The sequence below is a fragment of the Caretta caretta genome, chromosome 7 (genome assembly GCF_965140235.1).
Source record: "Caretta caretta isolate rCarCar2 chromosome 7, rCarCar1.hap1, whole genome shotgun sequence".
Classification (NCBI taxonomy): Eukaryota; Metazoa; Chordata; order Testudines; family Cheloniidae; genus Caretta; species Caretta caretta.
In genome coordinates this window covers 114350325-114365472 of record NC_134212.1, presented here as the reverse complement: position 1 = coordinate 114365472, position 15148 = coordinate 114350325, and the positions used below count along the sequence as shown (strand labels likewise).

At 41.9% G+C, this 15148-nt stretch overlaps 1 protein-coding gene across 1 annotated transcript in view; it reads left to right on the top strand.

The window, feature by feature from the left end:
* The first annotated feature begins 9328 nt into the window (after positions 1-9328).
* TDRD1 (tudor domain containing 1) overlaps positions 9329-15148 on the top strand; it is a 57059-nt gene continuing 51239 nt past the window's right edge. Inside the window, exons 1-3 of the mRNA XM_075131068.1 lie at positions 9329-9676; positions 11112-11182; positions 14578-14725. Coding sequence (XP_074987169.1) covers positions 9358-9676; positions 11112-11182; positions 14578-14725 — 538 coding nt within the window. The 5' untranslated portion in view covers positions 9329-9357. The remainder of the gene's footprint in view (positions 9677-11111; positions 11183-14577; positions 14726-15148) is intronic.

Sequence of the window (15148 nt, the reverse complement as noted above, 5' to 3'; positions counted from 1 at the left end):
TCTTGAACATTCATCCCACATTCACTTTGTTCTCCTTCTTATCTGGCTGAACTGCTCTGCAGGTGTGGATGGAGACTCTCAAAGCCACATTTCCAGGTGCAAAAGATGCAATGCACAGAGGTATTATTGTGAGTGTATTCACAAGATAAATGGAAACTTAGTATACTGAACTCACTCCCCTAGATCCACACAAGTTGCAAGCACTACATTCTCACTTCTCCTTGGGATTCATAGAGCATGGCAGCAGTCCTAGCCATGATGAGTACAGCACACGGAGAGGGTGCAAGTTGGGACACTCGGAGATGGGATAGCTCACAGATATGAGTATATGCGGAAAGGGCAATTAAACTGAATACTGGCACCCTTTCCCACAGGTGGTAGTGATTTTAGCTGATATCTCACTCATGACGGTAACGGAGGCTGAATGGGAACATCTCCTGCATGCTTCCTGCTGCAGACTGGGGACATATGTTGCTAGCTGCGTGCTGCAGTGGTGCCTGCTGAAGTAATTGCTGAATAGCATGGGTAAATGTCCTACCGTGGTGGAAAAAATAAGGCAGCCCTTCCCAGAAACCTTCAGAAGAGGATTTCAGACTACCTTCAGGAAAGTTTCCCAAGATCGCTGTGGAGGATTCACAGGACATCCTGGTGCACATAAATACATTGTTTGGCAGGGCACGCTCTGCCTAATTGTACCGGGGAGTGAGAAACAGATAGCAATTCTACCTCTCTTGGTTATTTCACTACTTCTTCTAGAATGATTAATAAAGAGTAAATGAACAGATGTGTCCCTGCAACATCAAAGCAAATGGCATACTTACCAGAGGTTCCTTCCCCCTGCATCAGTCTCGCCCATGCTGAATTGTAAGCACTGACTCAATTACTCTGGAGTCAAAAACAGGTCCTGGCTCACTGTGCCACTGGATCCCCCAGTCGCCTGTCCCGCATACTGCTCCTCCTCCCTGTCCAATACTTCCTCCTCCCTGTTCACTGCAGAGACCAGTGATTCTGACTCCTCTGAAGTGTCCACATGGTGGTGGCGGGGTCTCCACTGAGGATGGTGTGCAACGCTTTGTAAAAGTGGCAGGTCTGCAGCTCTGCACCAGAGTGACTGTTAGCCTCACTGGCCTTCTGGTACACCTTCCACAGCTCCTTGACTTTCACGCGGCAAAGCTGCAAGTCCCTCTTTTAGCCCTTCTTTCTCCTACACACCCCAAGCAATCTGCTGGGATATCAACATTTCTACGGTTGGATCAGAGCTGTGCCAGCACAGACTTTTTCCCCCACAGCTGCAGGAGATCCATCACCTACTGTATCCTGCAGGGAGGAGCATGTCTGCAGCATGGAGCCAGCATGCTCAGGTGGGCAGTCGTTAGGTAAGCTCTCCACGCCAAGGAAACAGGAAATGATATTCCAAAAATTCGCTTTAGAGGGGAGGGGCGTATATCTGTGTACCTGGCTGCCAGGCAGCAGAGTTCAAAATGGTGACCAGAGTGGTCATGGTGGGGCATTGTGGGACACCTCCTGGAGGCCACTGAAGTCAACATAAGTAATACAGTGTCTACAATGACATTGCGTTGACCTAACTACATCGACCTAAGCGGTACACCTCTCGTGGAGGTGGAGTTATTAAGTCAGCGTAGTGGGTGAGTTACACTGGTGGGAGCAACATTTTAGTGCAGATGCTTACCGAGTTAGGTTGATGTAAGCTGCCTTGTGTTGACGTAAGTCTATAGACTGGATCTCTGAGGTGGTCTGTTTTGAACTCAACTCCCTCAGCAGCAGGAACTCAGGCAGGAGAAATTTATCTCTGACATTTCTAGTGCGGGTGACCCCAAATAGTCTCAAAGCTACAGTAAACAGTGCTCTGCATTGTATCCAGAAATTAACTCTAACCACACACTAATTTAGAGAGGAGTAGGTGTCAAATGTCAGGTGAACAATTGGTAGTTCTTTTCCAAGCTCTGCCACAAAATAAGATCCACTCATTCATGACATCAGAGAGAGACATTGCTCACAGTAGATTAGACAAGTGTTCAGCATATGATTGTGTATGCTGTCTGAGCTTCATTGGGCTCCTTGAGTTTGACTTCCACTTGATCGGTCTTGAATATGCTCATGAGGTCTACTGTGCTCTTTGGGTTTGGCTCCTTCTTGATGGAGGGACAAAAATACATGGTGTTAACTTCCAAGCACCGACACACAACATCCCGACTTGTGGCACCACAATGAGAGTTCATTCACAGTAAATGATGCACATCTGTGATTCACCCTCTTCTTTCTTACATGAGAAACGAAACAGTTAACAACGTGGAAAACCTCAGGAACATCCAGGCTTGTAGGGAAAATTTAGGTTGATATTTATGTTCTGCTGTTATAATTAGGGTTTAAATTTGACCTTATACAGTATGTACAGATTTTATTTGGAGCAGAGTGGGAATGCCACCTGTTTAAGCCTCACTGAAAATGAAGATTTATGAACCTGATTTTCAGCCCAATTCTCCCTTTTGTGCCCTCACTTTTGCAGATGCAAATAATTGTGGATGCAGTTGTGATGCCACAATCAATGGTATGTGTATCATTGTCATTTTGATGCCTAACTGCTGGGGTGAACATGCACCAGGAAGTTAGGCATCTTAATGATATTAATTGTGCTGTATAACATGAAGATATATTTTTGTCTTCTTAGACTGTAAGCTTTATGGGGCAGGGACCATGCCTTGGTATGCGGTTGTACAGCATGTAGCACAACAGGGCCCTGATCTTGACTGGGGTCTCTGGACTCTTCTGCAAAATAAATAATAATAATAATAATACATTAAAAAAACAAGTAAGGTGCTGTTTGACCAAATTGCCCAGCACTTGTTTCAAGGACAGTATATCACTATTTGCGTTGTGATAAATTAGAAGGTGCAATTCATTAATTTGCATACAGGACTTTGAAAATGCAGAGTACAAACTGCAAACCGATTATCATGGGGCAAGTAAGCAGGTAAATTGGTCCAATGGCCTATTGAGATTTTGGCTGACTCTTGCAAGGCACTGAGATGTTGTGTTGATGGGTTGGTTGCTGTTGTAAGGACCTAGATAGACACAGTTGTTATGATTGCAGAGCGCATGTGGTAGTGCGAGAGAAAGACTGATTCAGCAAAATGCAGTGAGTTTATATAGTACAGTCTAGCGTAGTGTGCAGTATTCACCATAGGATAGGATGCAGACTAAATATGGAAATGCAGTCTCAGGTATCGGTTAGGGTGCAAAGTGCAGAAATGGCTGCATTACAAAGGGCAACAAAAGTGCAAAAGCCAGTACTTTTGCACTGCAGCAGGGACAATGATTGGAGGGTGCCACCTGCAGTGTTATTAACTGCATCTGAACCCACTATAAATCAAGCCTAAGATCAGCTGTAAAATAATCAGTTACCTCCGATACCAGAGCCAGGCCTCCTGTGAAGCCAGTCACCAAACCCACTGCACCATGCCACTCCAACTAGAAAAGTCACTAGACTCAGTCTGTGCATGCCTAGAGGTAAATTAAGATTTATTGGGACCCTGGGAACAAAGAACATTTGGGCCCCTCACTTGCCATGGAGCCCTGCCCCCCTGCTCCTCCTTTTCCTCCAGAGGCCCTGGCCAGGCCAGAGTTGGCAGTAGTAAGAGCCGCCCAGGGACCCAGGCCACTGCGGGGAGCCCTGGACACTCCACCTGCCCTGGGCAGCATGCCCTAGCGGGCGGAGCCAGGGGCTGCTCTCAGTGGACAATCGGATTTCTGTTTGAGCAGCCTATTTTGGTTGAATTTCAACTTGTTCCCAGGCAATTTAATCTAAACTGGAAAAGCCACTCTCAGATGTTTTCACTGCAAAAAAGTTGTGCCTTTACAGAGATGTGGTGAATTCGAGATCGCTATGTCAGTGTAAAATCCTAGTCGAAACAAAGCATTGTAGTTTATACCTCAGTGCTGTTAGCTGAAGTCACCCCTATATCCAACCGAGGTTTAGCCCTACTAGCTACATTAAGGTCAGAACTACCTGTGCCTTCCCTCCGCTCACCTTTATATCGCAGTAGTGATCTGGATATCAAAACACACCGTTTTTGCCGTGAACTGAAGTCAGAGCAGCCCTACTGGGTCTGGCACTGGTTTAACTAAATCAGTTTAAATTCACCCCTTCAGTTAAACCAGGGCAATTTTACCTGCAGACAGCCCCCAGGAGTATTACATTGCCTTACATTTCATGCCATCAAAGAACAGCAATTTATTGACAAGGCAACACATGCAGAGAGTTAGGGCTACGGTGAGGCAAATATTCAAAAACAAACCAACGCGAGCTAGACTCCTCGAGACCACAGATTCTTCCAGAGGCTGCCGCCGATGCTGAGCTAATCTCTCCATCCAAGGGCATCTCCTGTTGCCTTCGTCTCCCCTCGCCCCACTTTTATACCAGTGTCACTCCCTGGACTTGCAGCGGAGTTATGCCGGGGGCTGGAGCCCGAAGCCCCGCGGCCGGAGACGGGGCACGCGGCCGGAGACGGGGAGAAGGCAGCAGCGCTGATGGGGGTGAGCCCCGGGCCACAGCCCGCCGCCGCCGAGCGCTGGGGACCTGCGCCTGGATCTCGGGCCCGGATCCCGAGGCTCCGCGGCCGCAGCCGGAGGCCCGCAGGGGGCGAGGCCTGGCGGGGGGCGAGGCTGGCGCCTGGGCGGGGCCCGGTCGGTGAGCGGCACGTGGTGGGCTGGGCGCACGCGGGAAGGGAGGGACCCGGCCGGGCTAACGGTCGCGGCGCTGTGTGGGCTCTGCCCTGTCCGCCGGCCCGGGGCGAGGAGAGACGCTGTGAGCGGGGGGGCCGGGCCCTTGGTCCCTTTGGGGGCAGCACGGTGACCAGGGGCTCCCGTCGCTCTGGGGCGGCCTCCGCAGCGTGTGGGCGCCGTCTGTGGTGCCCTCCCCGCCCTTGGGTCGGTGCTCCGTGCCTCAGTTTCCCCTCAGGCTGCTGGGAAGTGGGGCTCTGGGGGAGGAAGTCGGCACAGCACCTCCTGGCTTCGAAGCCTAGCGCTCGTGAGCGGCACCCCACACCCTGTGAATCAGGGACATGGTTAGCCCCATTGTACAGTCGGGAAACTGAGGCGCATGGGCGAGGCTGGGATTTCCAAGGGGCCTAAAGGAGTTAGGGATGCTTCTCCCACTGAATATCATGAGAAGGCGTGTACTTCTCTTAGGGCTCACTTGGAAGTTATTCTGGTGCAAGGAAGGGTGTTAAAGCTCTTTGGCTATTACTGAGTAAGTGCCTGTGTGGATTCCAGAATAAAAGTGCCTTTTGTCAATTACCTTAATCCAGGTAAATTGGGGAAGGGCACTCTTATTCCAGAATAAGAGCCTCCAGATGGGGCACTGTGGCAAAATGCTTTATTCTGTGATTGGTCAGTTTTCCCCAGAGATGAAATTCTTAGGCCCTTCTGAAAATCCCAGTTTAGGTGACTTTCCTAAAGAGTTACAGTGAGCTAATTGCAAAGGTGGTAATAGAACACAGAGTTGTCTCTCATTTGTATGCATTGCCCCAGAAACCATCCTCTTCCCCTCAGTGCTATTGCCAAATATCAAGAACACTGTTTAGATTTTAGACTAGCATTGTGTCTGTTTCCTACAGATGGAAATGTTGTTTCTGACTTTGCCACTTATTTCCTGTGTAAACTTGGTCAAGTTAGTTTTCCTGTTATTCCTTTCCCATCTATAAAATCATGATTTACTTTTATCTCTTGGTGGTGTGAGACTTCATTCTTTAGCATTTCAGGGCTTCCTGGGCTTCTGATGAAAGATGCTCTAGAACAGGGGTAATCAATTATATTTTTGTCAAGATCTAAATTTCTTGGTCAAGGTTTAGACTAGATAAAATAAGATTTTGCAGTCCATCCAAAAGCGTCTGGTGGTCTGGCTTTGACCTGCGTTCCACCTATTGACTACCCCTGCTCTAGAAGTACAAAGTTTTATGGTTAAAGTCAACTGAATGATTTCCTTGGGTGTGCCCTATTTAGGTAAAATTGAGGTATTGTAATGAAAAAGAAATAGCTTGTTTTGCAAAACTGAGTTTCTAACATTAACTATTTTTGCTAAATAAATGTGAAATCTACTTAGTGCATGTTAAGCCAGGCAGTTTTATTTAGGGTGCTGGATATTAATGCTTAGCAGGAGGAGTATTTTGCTTATATCATTCTTGTTGCAGATGCATGAAGATGCAGAACCATTGGGCTAAGCAGGAGAAACAGCTTTTCAGGAATTTTCAATAATATGAAACTTGGTGTTCATTTTAATTCTAGATCAGATATTTGAATTGTGTATAATTTGGTGCAGTGAACTAAACAACTTGTTCAGTGCTGCTATATTTATTATTTATAACCTCTCACCTTGATATGTTAATTTAGTGATACACTATGTAGTGCATAGAAGCAGGGGTATATAATTATCTAATACTTAATTTTCTTACATGCCAAGTTTCTTAATCTAAGATGCAGTACTTAATCCTCATTAAGTCCTTGGCAGGGTAGAAGTCTTAAAATACATGTTTAATTTAAAATCAAAGAAGTGTCTGAGTAACTTTCAAAGTGAAAAACACACTGACATAACTATGGCCATTTATTGCTCTTCAGAACTTTCCAGAACAGTTCACTTTTGATCTGAGTCCAAATATGGAGAACTTTCTCTCCAAGGATTTCTAACAGGTACTTTACCAAGCGCTAGCTCTAGCAATAACTACAACTTTCCTGCCATAACATAATACAGTAATTTATTTAAAAAATAAGGTCCTTGAAATTTGTAGATTTTTCTGCATCTATGGAAACTTTGTCACTGGCTGTGATCCTTTTTGATAATAAAATTCAACTGCCACACTAAGGGGCTGGGTTTGTGAGGTGATGAGAGAATTTTTATTCTTACATTTCATCTTGAGTTAATTAGCTGTTTCTCAGAGTACTTCAACTCAGCTTTGCATAATTGCAACACTTTTTGAAACTTAAGTTGGAGGCTGTATTAAGAGGGACAAGAATGAATAATGTTGCATGTATTTATCAATGTTCTGGAGCTTCTGTTGACAAGTTCTTCATCTCATTACACTGTATACTTGAGGAATAAAATTGTGCTGGCTTATTAGGATTCCATTGAGCTCAGTTTGCTGCTCACTTTGGGTATTAGGTTTAGTTTTACTTCTGTATAAGAAGGGTGAGCTAAAATAGTACAAACAGCTTGCTTCTTACAGAGATAAGGAGTTTTAAGTAGCTGCTGCTCAGAAACTACTCCTTATTTGAAGACCTAATTACAGTATGCATTGTAGCATGTGTTGGTAGGTGGTTGTAGATACCCTGAGATACATGGCTTTCTTGCAAATTTATTTCAAACTAGCAAATTCTTTTAACATATACGATAATGCAGTACTGCATTGTACTTTAACTTCTGGAACCCAAGGCCAGGTGTATATTACAAAGTTTGGTCAATATAAGTTCTGTTGGCAAAAAGCTGCCACAGTTAGGTATGCACACACAGAAGTGATATAAAAAGAAAAGGAGTACTTGTGGCACCTTAGAGACTAACAAATTTATTTGAGCATAAGCTTTCGTGAGCTACAGCTCACTTCATCGGATGCATGCAGAAATAAGACTGCCATCTTCAGAAATCTTCAGGAGAGGATTGCAGAGTACGTCCATGGAAGTTTTATTGAGATCTCTCAGAAGGATTCAGGGGACATCCCTGTGTACATAAACATTTCCACATCTCTTCTCTCTCCCTTCCGCACCCCCGCACCAATGTTGGACTGCTACCTCTTCTAGTGCAAGTAAACCAATGAAAAGTAGATACCTTTGTCCTGCGATGTTGGTGTCTGGGACCATCTGTACATTTAAATATTGTAATGGAAAAAGCATTCACATATTTACCCAAGGTTCTTTCCTGTGCATCAGGCTCATCCATGCTCAGCTGGTGGTATTGGCTAGACTGTAGTGTAGTCTCAAACACGTCTTGACTCGGGGTATAGCTGGATGCCTCCAATGCCGCATTGCAGATCCGCCATCCTCCTGCTTGCTGTTAATGGCAGGTGTGTCTGTTGGCTCCTCAGAGGTATTAGCGGTGCTAGGGGGGTCTCCACCGACTATGGCAAGCAGCTAGTTGTAAAAGTAGGTTTGCGCCTAGGCACCAGATTGACGGTTGGCCTTATGGGATGCCTGCCACGGTTCCTTCATTTTCATGTGGTACTGCTGCTGATCCCTGTTGTTTCTCTTTGCCTGCCTCCCCTATCCAGTTTTTCATAGATGTAGAAATGTAGTCAGTTGCTTTGTAGCTATGCCTGCACAGCCTCTTTTCCTCACAGGCCATAATACCTCCAGGCAGGAGTGTCTAGAAAGCATAAGTGGAGTGACCAGTTGGACAGTTGCACACAACAAAGGAGAGCTGCTGGCTGGGCAGTTGGGAAAGGGCGTTTCAAAAATAAACACTTAAGGGGGTGGGTTCTGGTCTTTTTGACCCCTGGGCAATGGAGTTCACAGTTGTGACCAGAGCTGTCGGGCATTGTGGGACAGCTGCTGGAGGACTGTTAGGGTCGACATAGGTCATGCAGCATCTACACTTGTTCTGTGTCAATCTCAGTATGTTGGTCATGGCTCAATGCTGTTCGAGGAGGTGGTGTTACTGCGTCACTGTAACAGGGTGCTTATGTCGGCCAGAGATAAATCTGAGTGCAAACACGTGCACTGTTAGGCTCATATAAGGTGACTAACATCAGCCTAACTTTCTATTGGAGACCAGTCCCAAATGCCAAAAAAATCATTGAAAAGCAGAGCCTGCTACAGTATACTCCCAAGATAATCCTTGCCAAATTGAAATTGGATTTTCTTCCTAATATTTCAACTTGTAATACTTCAGAACACTTGCTTTCAGTTGCTTATCTCTAGCTCTTTAAGAACAGGGGAGTATAAGAGTTAAGTGTTACAGCTCCAATTTTTTCTCAGAATTATGCTGTTAGTATTAGCTTAACATAGACACGGGTTTACTAAAAATATGGACAGCTCAATGAGAGACAGATTTATTTCCGTCTACCATCACTACCGCTTTAAGAGTTCTTTACTAATGAATGAATCCTCCATCTGGAATGATAAAAATGGTTGAAATTTTAAGGAAGAAACTTAATACACCTTTCTTTTAGGATAATCATTTATACTTTATTTTCTTCATTAGTTTAATAAGCATTGTTAAAACTTTCCTTAAAATTAAGCTATATTTAAGTATTTTAAAAGTCAGAGTTGAATGCTATATCCAGTTTAACACATGTTTTAACTACTTTTTTCCCCCTCTAGGTTTTTGTAATTACAAAATAGTAACTTTGTAGGATGTCAGGGAAAGATTTGGGTGTGGATGTTTACAAGATGAACCGACGATATCATATAAAGAGCAAGGAAACCAAAGCCCCAAATGAATCCTTAAGAAGCCCTCGCACCTATCCCAACTTCTGGGTGAAAAGCCCTGATCTTGGAGGTAGAACTTCTGGATTAACCAACAAAAACTTCTTATTTTGTGAGCAAACTAAACAGTTCTTTACTAGTCGTGAGAATGGTTCAGGAGATGCTAGCTCTCATTGCAAGAGTGGAGTGGCGAATGACTTTAACAAGGAAGAGTTTGGATCAAAGATGAGCCAGGGAACACTAACAGGTGAGATAAAACACCTTTTAAATAGGGTAAGTTTCTGTAGCTATGTGCAAAAAGAAAAGGAGTACTTGTGGCACCTTAGAGACTAACCAATTTATTTGAGCATGAGCTTTCGTGAGCTACAGCTCACTTCATCAGATGAGCTGTAGCTCACGAAAGCTCATGCTCAAATAAATTGGTTAGTCTCTAAGGTGCCACAAGTACTCCTTTTCTTTTTGCGAATACAGACTAACACGGCTGTTCCTCTGAAACCTGTAGCTATGTGAAGACTTACCTTTTGTAGCACTATACAACATGCCCAGACATGTAGTTTGCAGAAGGGAGGGAAAAGGCTAATTTAATAAACTTCCTCACTAATCTGAAATTCCAGTTTGATAAGGGTAATCAATCTGAATGCAGTTTGAGTACCTGGTAATGGGATAACATTCATTTGTCATATGCATGTGTATATGTAAAAATTATGCACAACAATTGTAAATGTATCTGACTAAGGAATAAAACTCATTAAAGGGAGAGTATCAAATTGTAATCCAGTGATTTAAAAAAAGTTAATAATTTCAGGGGCTGCTTATGTCTTGATACCTGGAGTTTTCCCTTGCTTGTGTAAGTCTTTCACACAGCAACAAGGATACAATACCCCTGGGAGAATTCTGCACCACTGCGCAATTCAGAATTTGCACAGAATGTTCTGTGCAGAATTTTATTTTTCCCCTGCAAAATTGGTGCTGCAGAGCTGCTGGGGGCTTCTGGACCTGGCAGAGCAGTGAGGATGCAGGCAGAATCATTTGGGTGCTGATAGTCTTCCAGTGCTCTTCCTTCAGCGCCTCTCTCTCCTCCCTGCTCTCCCCCCTCCCCCCAGGACAAACAGCTTCTCCCACAGTTGAAAGTCCTAGGAAAGAATTCTTGAGTGTCTCAACACAAAGAATCATGGGCTATGCCCCTCCTAGGCACACAGGTGAGTGCAGAAATAGTGTGAAACACTAATCCAGGTATGGCTTTGCTGTGCGGACACTCACATCCAGGCTAGCAGATTTATTTGAGCTTTCTTTAAATCTTGTGTTTGGGGTCATACTCGTTTAAAGTCATTTAAGTGGTGCAATTTGTGAGGGTGCATGATTTTAATTACTCATCCAATGTCTTGTATCAAGTGATAGACTGATCTACTTTTTATTATGTGAGGATACTTTAGTTTCAGTGATGTATTTGGTAAGAATGATTTGTGTCAAAAGTTAATGTTAGTCAGTTATAAAACAAAAAGCTGTGGCACTTGTGTTTTCGTATTCCTTGCTCTTAATTAGTAGAAATGGAAGATCTTCAGTTTTCTTAGCTTCAGATAATATTTTGTCTGTCTTATGCTTTTTGTAAACAATCTGTTAATACTACTCCTGTCTTGGTTTTATGAAATCAGACCATTTTATGAACACTTCTTTGTTTTTAGGAAACTCAGTGGAAAGCATAAGTGGTAGAAGTAGTTTGCTGTTAACATCTTCAACTAAGGAGGAAAATGCTGTAAGTTGGGGTTTTGTGCCAAATTGTTAGCTTGTATAGTGCTAACAAATGATCAGCTATATTTCATGCCTTGCTAGAATATTTGCATTTGTGTTTATTTTTGCTCCATTTTTTCCTGTTGGCATCACATTTCAGTTTACAATTAACCATTTGTTTGTTGTTTGCAGATGCAGTATTCTTGCTTACAAGTGACCTTATTTGTGTACTTTTTAAAATATAAAGTTAGACTGCACATTTAACTTATTTTTAAACATAAATGCCCAGTAGCTAAGCAAAATTTCCATTGTTATTTACAGGTAGTCTATAAGCTGCCGAGTAAATATCAGAAAAAATATTAAGTGTTTTAATGAGAAGTTACCTATGGCTCAAATTTAGAAATGGCATTGGAACAGTGATTTGCTAACAGTATCAGAGATACAGTGCACTGGTCAAAATTAAAGACATAAGTTGAGAGATGCACTTAATCTCCCTCCCCATCCATATTTACCTTATAATGTAGCTTCTCCAATATTCCTCTGAAAATCACTCACATGACAAAGATGAACATTTAAAAGATGCATATTTTGTCAGAGGCCATCTGTTCTCCACTAGGCCAATAAATTGACTTCTTCACTGGCTAGTGGTCCAGAAAGATCCTGGATCAAATACACTCTTGCAGACTCAAGGATTATAAGACTGATGTGAGTCCTAAAGTGATGTTCATACTCTCAAAGAGGTCACAAATGCTAATTTTTTGAGGTGCATGAAATGTAGGGAAACTGAATGACCCAGGTCCTCTATCCTGTTTTACCTATAGGTTGCTGGTCCAAACCTAATCCAGGTGAGCAAAAATTAACATTCGGCCTTTCAGACAGATGAATATATTGTATTCACATGAAATGAAATGTCGAAAGTTTGGGGGAAAAAAACCTGACAAATGTTAGAGAAGTTTGTGATTTACCTACTTTTAAATGTACATATCTGTTGTAAATTCTTTCTTTCTGGGCAGGTTATGTTATATTTCTCGCTTCTGTTCAGCAATTTTTCAAAATCATGCTCTGTAGGTTTCATAATTCTTTTCTCTGGCTGTTGTCTTGCTCTGCTTTTTGTTGGTCTTTCTTCTTCTCCCGGTATATTTTTTTCTCTTTCCATAGTCACTGGCACAAACAGCATTCTCTAACTTATTGACAAATACCAGTTTGCTAATAGCATTTTCTCAATCAGATTTTTAAAATGTCTTTATTCGATTTAGCTTAATTTGATTCTTTACTGATTTGAGTGTTCACACTAGGGTTTGCACTGATTTAAATTAAACTGCCAAGAACCTGATTTAGTTACATTGGTGAAAAAACTGTATGTAGGCCAGCCTTCAAGCTACTGTGAGGTAAGGTCTTTAATTTTAAATGTCTAAAATTTGTTTGAGGCCCCCACATATGAGACCTGAAATTGACATTTTTTATAACTAATGCTATGTACCTTTTTACCAAAGAGATACTGAATAGCATATGAAGGCTGTGTATACAATAGCACTTATCTTGATAAAACTTTTGTTGGTGGGGGTGTGGAAGAAACACATTCCTGACTGACATAAGTTTCACCAACAGAAGTACCAGTGTGGACAGCTCTATGTTGGCAGGAGATGCTCTCCCGCCGGCATAGCTACCGCCGCTTGTTGGGGATGGTTTAATTATGCCGCTGGGAGAGAGCTCTCCCGTTGGCATAGAGCGGCTACACAGGAGAACTTACAGTGGCGCAGCTGCAGCTGTGCCGCTGTAAGGTCTGTAGTGTAGACATAGCCAAAATCGCCTACTCTTTACTCCGTTGCAATACTGATAGTAGCTGGCAAAGATGGAGTTTCAGAACTTCTTTGCTTTTGCATGACGCTTATTGTTACTTTACTTATATTTTGTTTTTATATTATATTATATTTATTATATTATATATATTTATATTATTTTTTGTTATATTATCAGAGTGGTAACCACATTAGTCTGTATCCACAAAAACAACAAGGAGTCCAGTGGCACCTCAAAGACTAACAGATGTATTTGGGCATAAGTTTTCGTGGGTAAATACACACTTTTACCAATGAAAGCTTATGCCCAAATAAATTTGTTAGTCTTTAAGGTGCCACCGGACTCCTCGATGTTTTTGTTTGAATTGTTATCTAATTAGGTGTAAGAATCAAATGTAGGATAATTTGCTGATGCATTATTCATTAAATGGTCTAATTACAGAATCGTAAATAAAACTAGTAGCTGAAAGCCATGCTGTTGCATAGGCATAATTTTTGTTTTTAGGCAGGGGGGAGCCAAAAATGGTTGAGAACTTAAAAATTGGACAGTAACAGACTGTGAATCCCAGTGATAATCTAAATAGAGCTTTCAAACATACTTGCAGCTGTTTCTATCACTGCAAACTGACTCAACAGGCATTCTTTGCTTCAGAGTGATGTTTGGAGTTGTTTTGTCTCTGGGGCGGGGTTGTGGTAGGAGTTTTGTGTCTTGTGTGCATGGAGAATGAAGAATGTTTGCTGCAGTTAGGGCCTGTGTGTATTTGGGATTATTGTGTACATTGTTTGTGTAGACTTGTGCTGGGGATTGTTGATTTGTGCAAGTGGCAGTTAGGCCAAGTAATATACCATCTGTGTAGTCTCTCTCATACAACCAGTAGAATTGTTGCATGAAAATTAGCTGTAGAATAAGGGTGGTGATTAGTTATCTCTGATATCACAATAGTGTAGGACTCTTGGCATGGCATAGATACCCCCCTTGTTGTAAGTGTATATCTCATAGGGTCAAAATAGCTGAATATATACCTTATTATATAGGTAATCCAAAATATTGCTGCAATTGGGTTACAGCATAACAGATGTGTTGGCATAATTATTTAAGTTTAAATAAACAGATAAATTATTTCACTGTAAGAATAAAACTGTTTACATTTTAAGGGTTGGGATTTCTTACTGGATTAAAGCATTTAGGAGCTACACAAATTTGTACTATGAAAAGAATTATTCGGTCTCTCTGTAGATCCTGGCATTCTTCTCTTGTTAATCAAAAGGTACCCCTAAATGACTGTGATCCACAGTTTGTTAGTTAAGTGAAACCGCTCTATATTAGTTTTTAAAAATTAAGAATATGCTTTAAATGTTTCAAGTTTCATTGCTATTTTAAAGTGTGATCAGAACCTTAATTGAATAAAACTTGCTCAATACTATAAACTTGATTTGGTAGCTTTAGCTGCAGTTATTTGTAAAGAAAATAGCATGTGCTTTGGGATTTTGAGAACTTGTAACTTTTCTATACTAGGGTAAGCAGTTCTAGAATTGTAGGTATTCTGTATTGGAATATTACTGCTTTAGAGCTTTGAGTTCCTGTTACAAAATATTATTTGAGATTTGTCTTCTCTTACAGAGCTCCAATTCTGACTTGCTTCACACAAAGCAGAAGAAGATACAGAATTCCCCTGAGAATATTTTATCTATAAGCTACAATTCAAAACTATTTAATTCGTTAATGCCGTCCCCTCGGATGACTACTTGCCATCATTGCGGTCTGTATGGTAAGCCTTAATTACTATCCCTTAGGCCTGCACACACAGTACTCAAGTTGGACAAGGCTTTCAAGTAAATATGTGCAAAAGGCTCTTATAAAAATGTAGATATTAAGCCCTCTCCCCCAGACTTTCACTTTGAAAGAAATTGATATTTTACATTGGCATAGTAATTCTGCGAAACATAAATAGCAAAGATTAAAAAGCATCAGACAAAACTATTAATCAATCCAATCAATCAGTCAATCCATGCTTTGAGAAATCCATGGTGACACCACACAGATGAAAAAGCAAATACTTCAGTGAAAAATTAATGAAGTACAGACTTCAAAAACAAAAAGATAATGGTATCTTAAATTAATAATAAATATGTATTCTATACCTTGTCAGCTCTTTTTGAGAGAGATAAGATGGATGAGATATCTTTTGTTG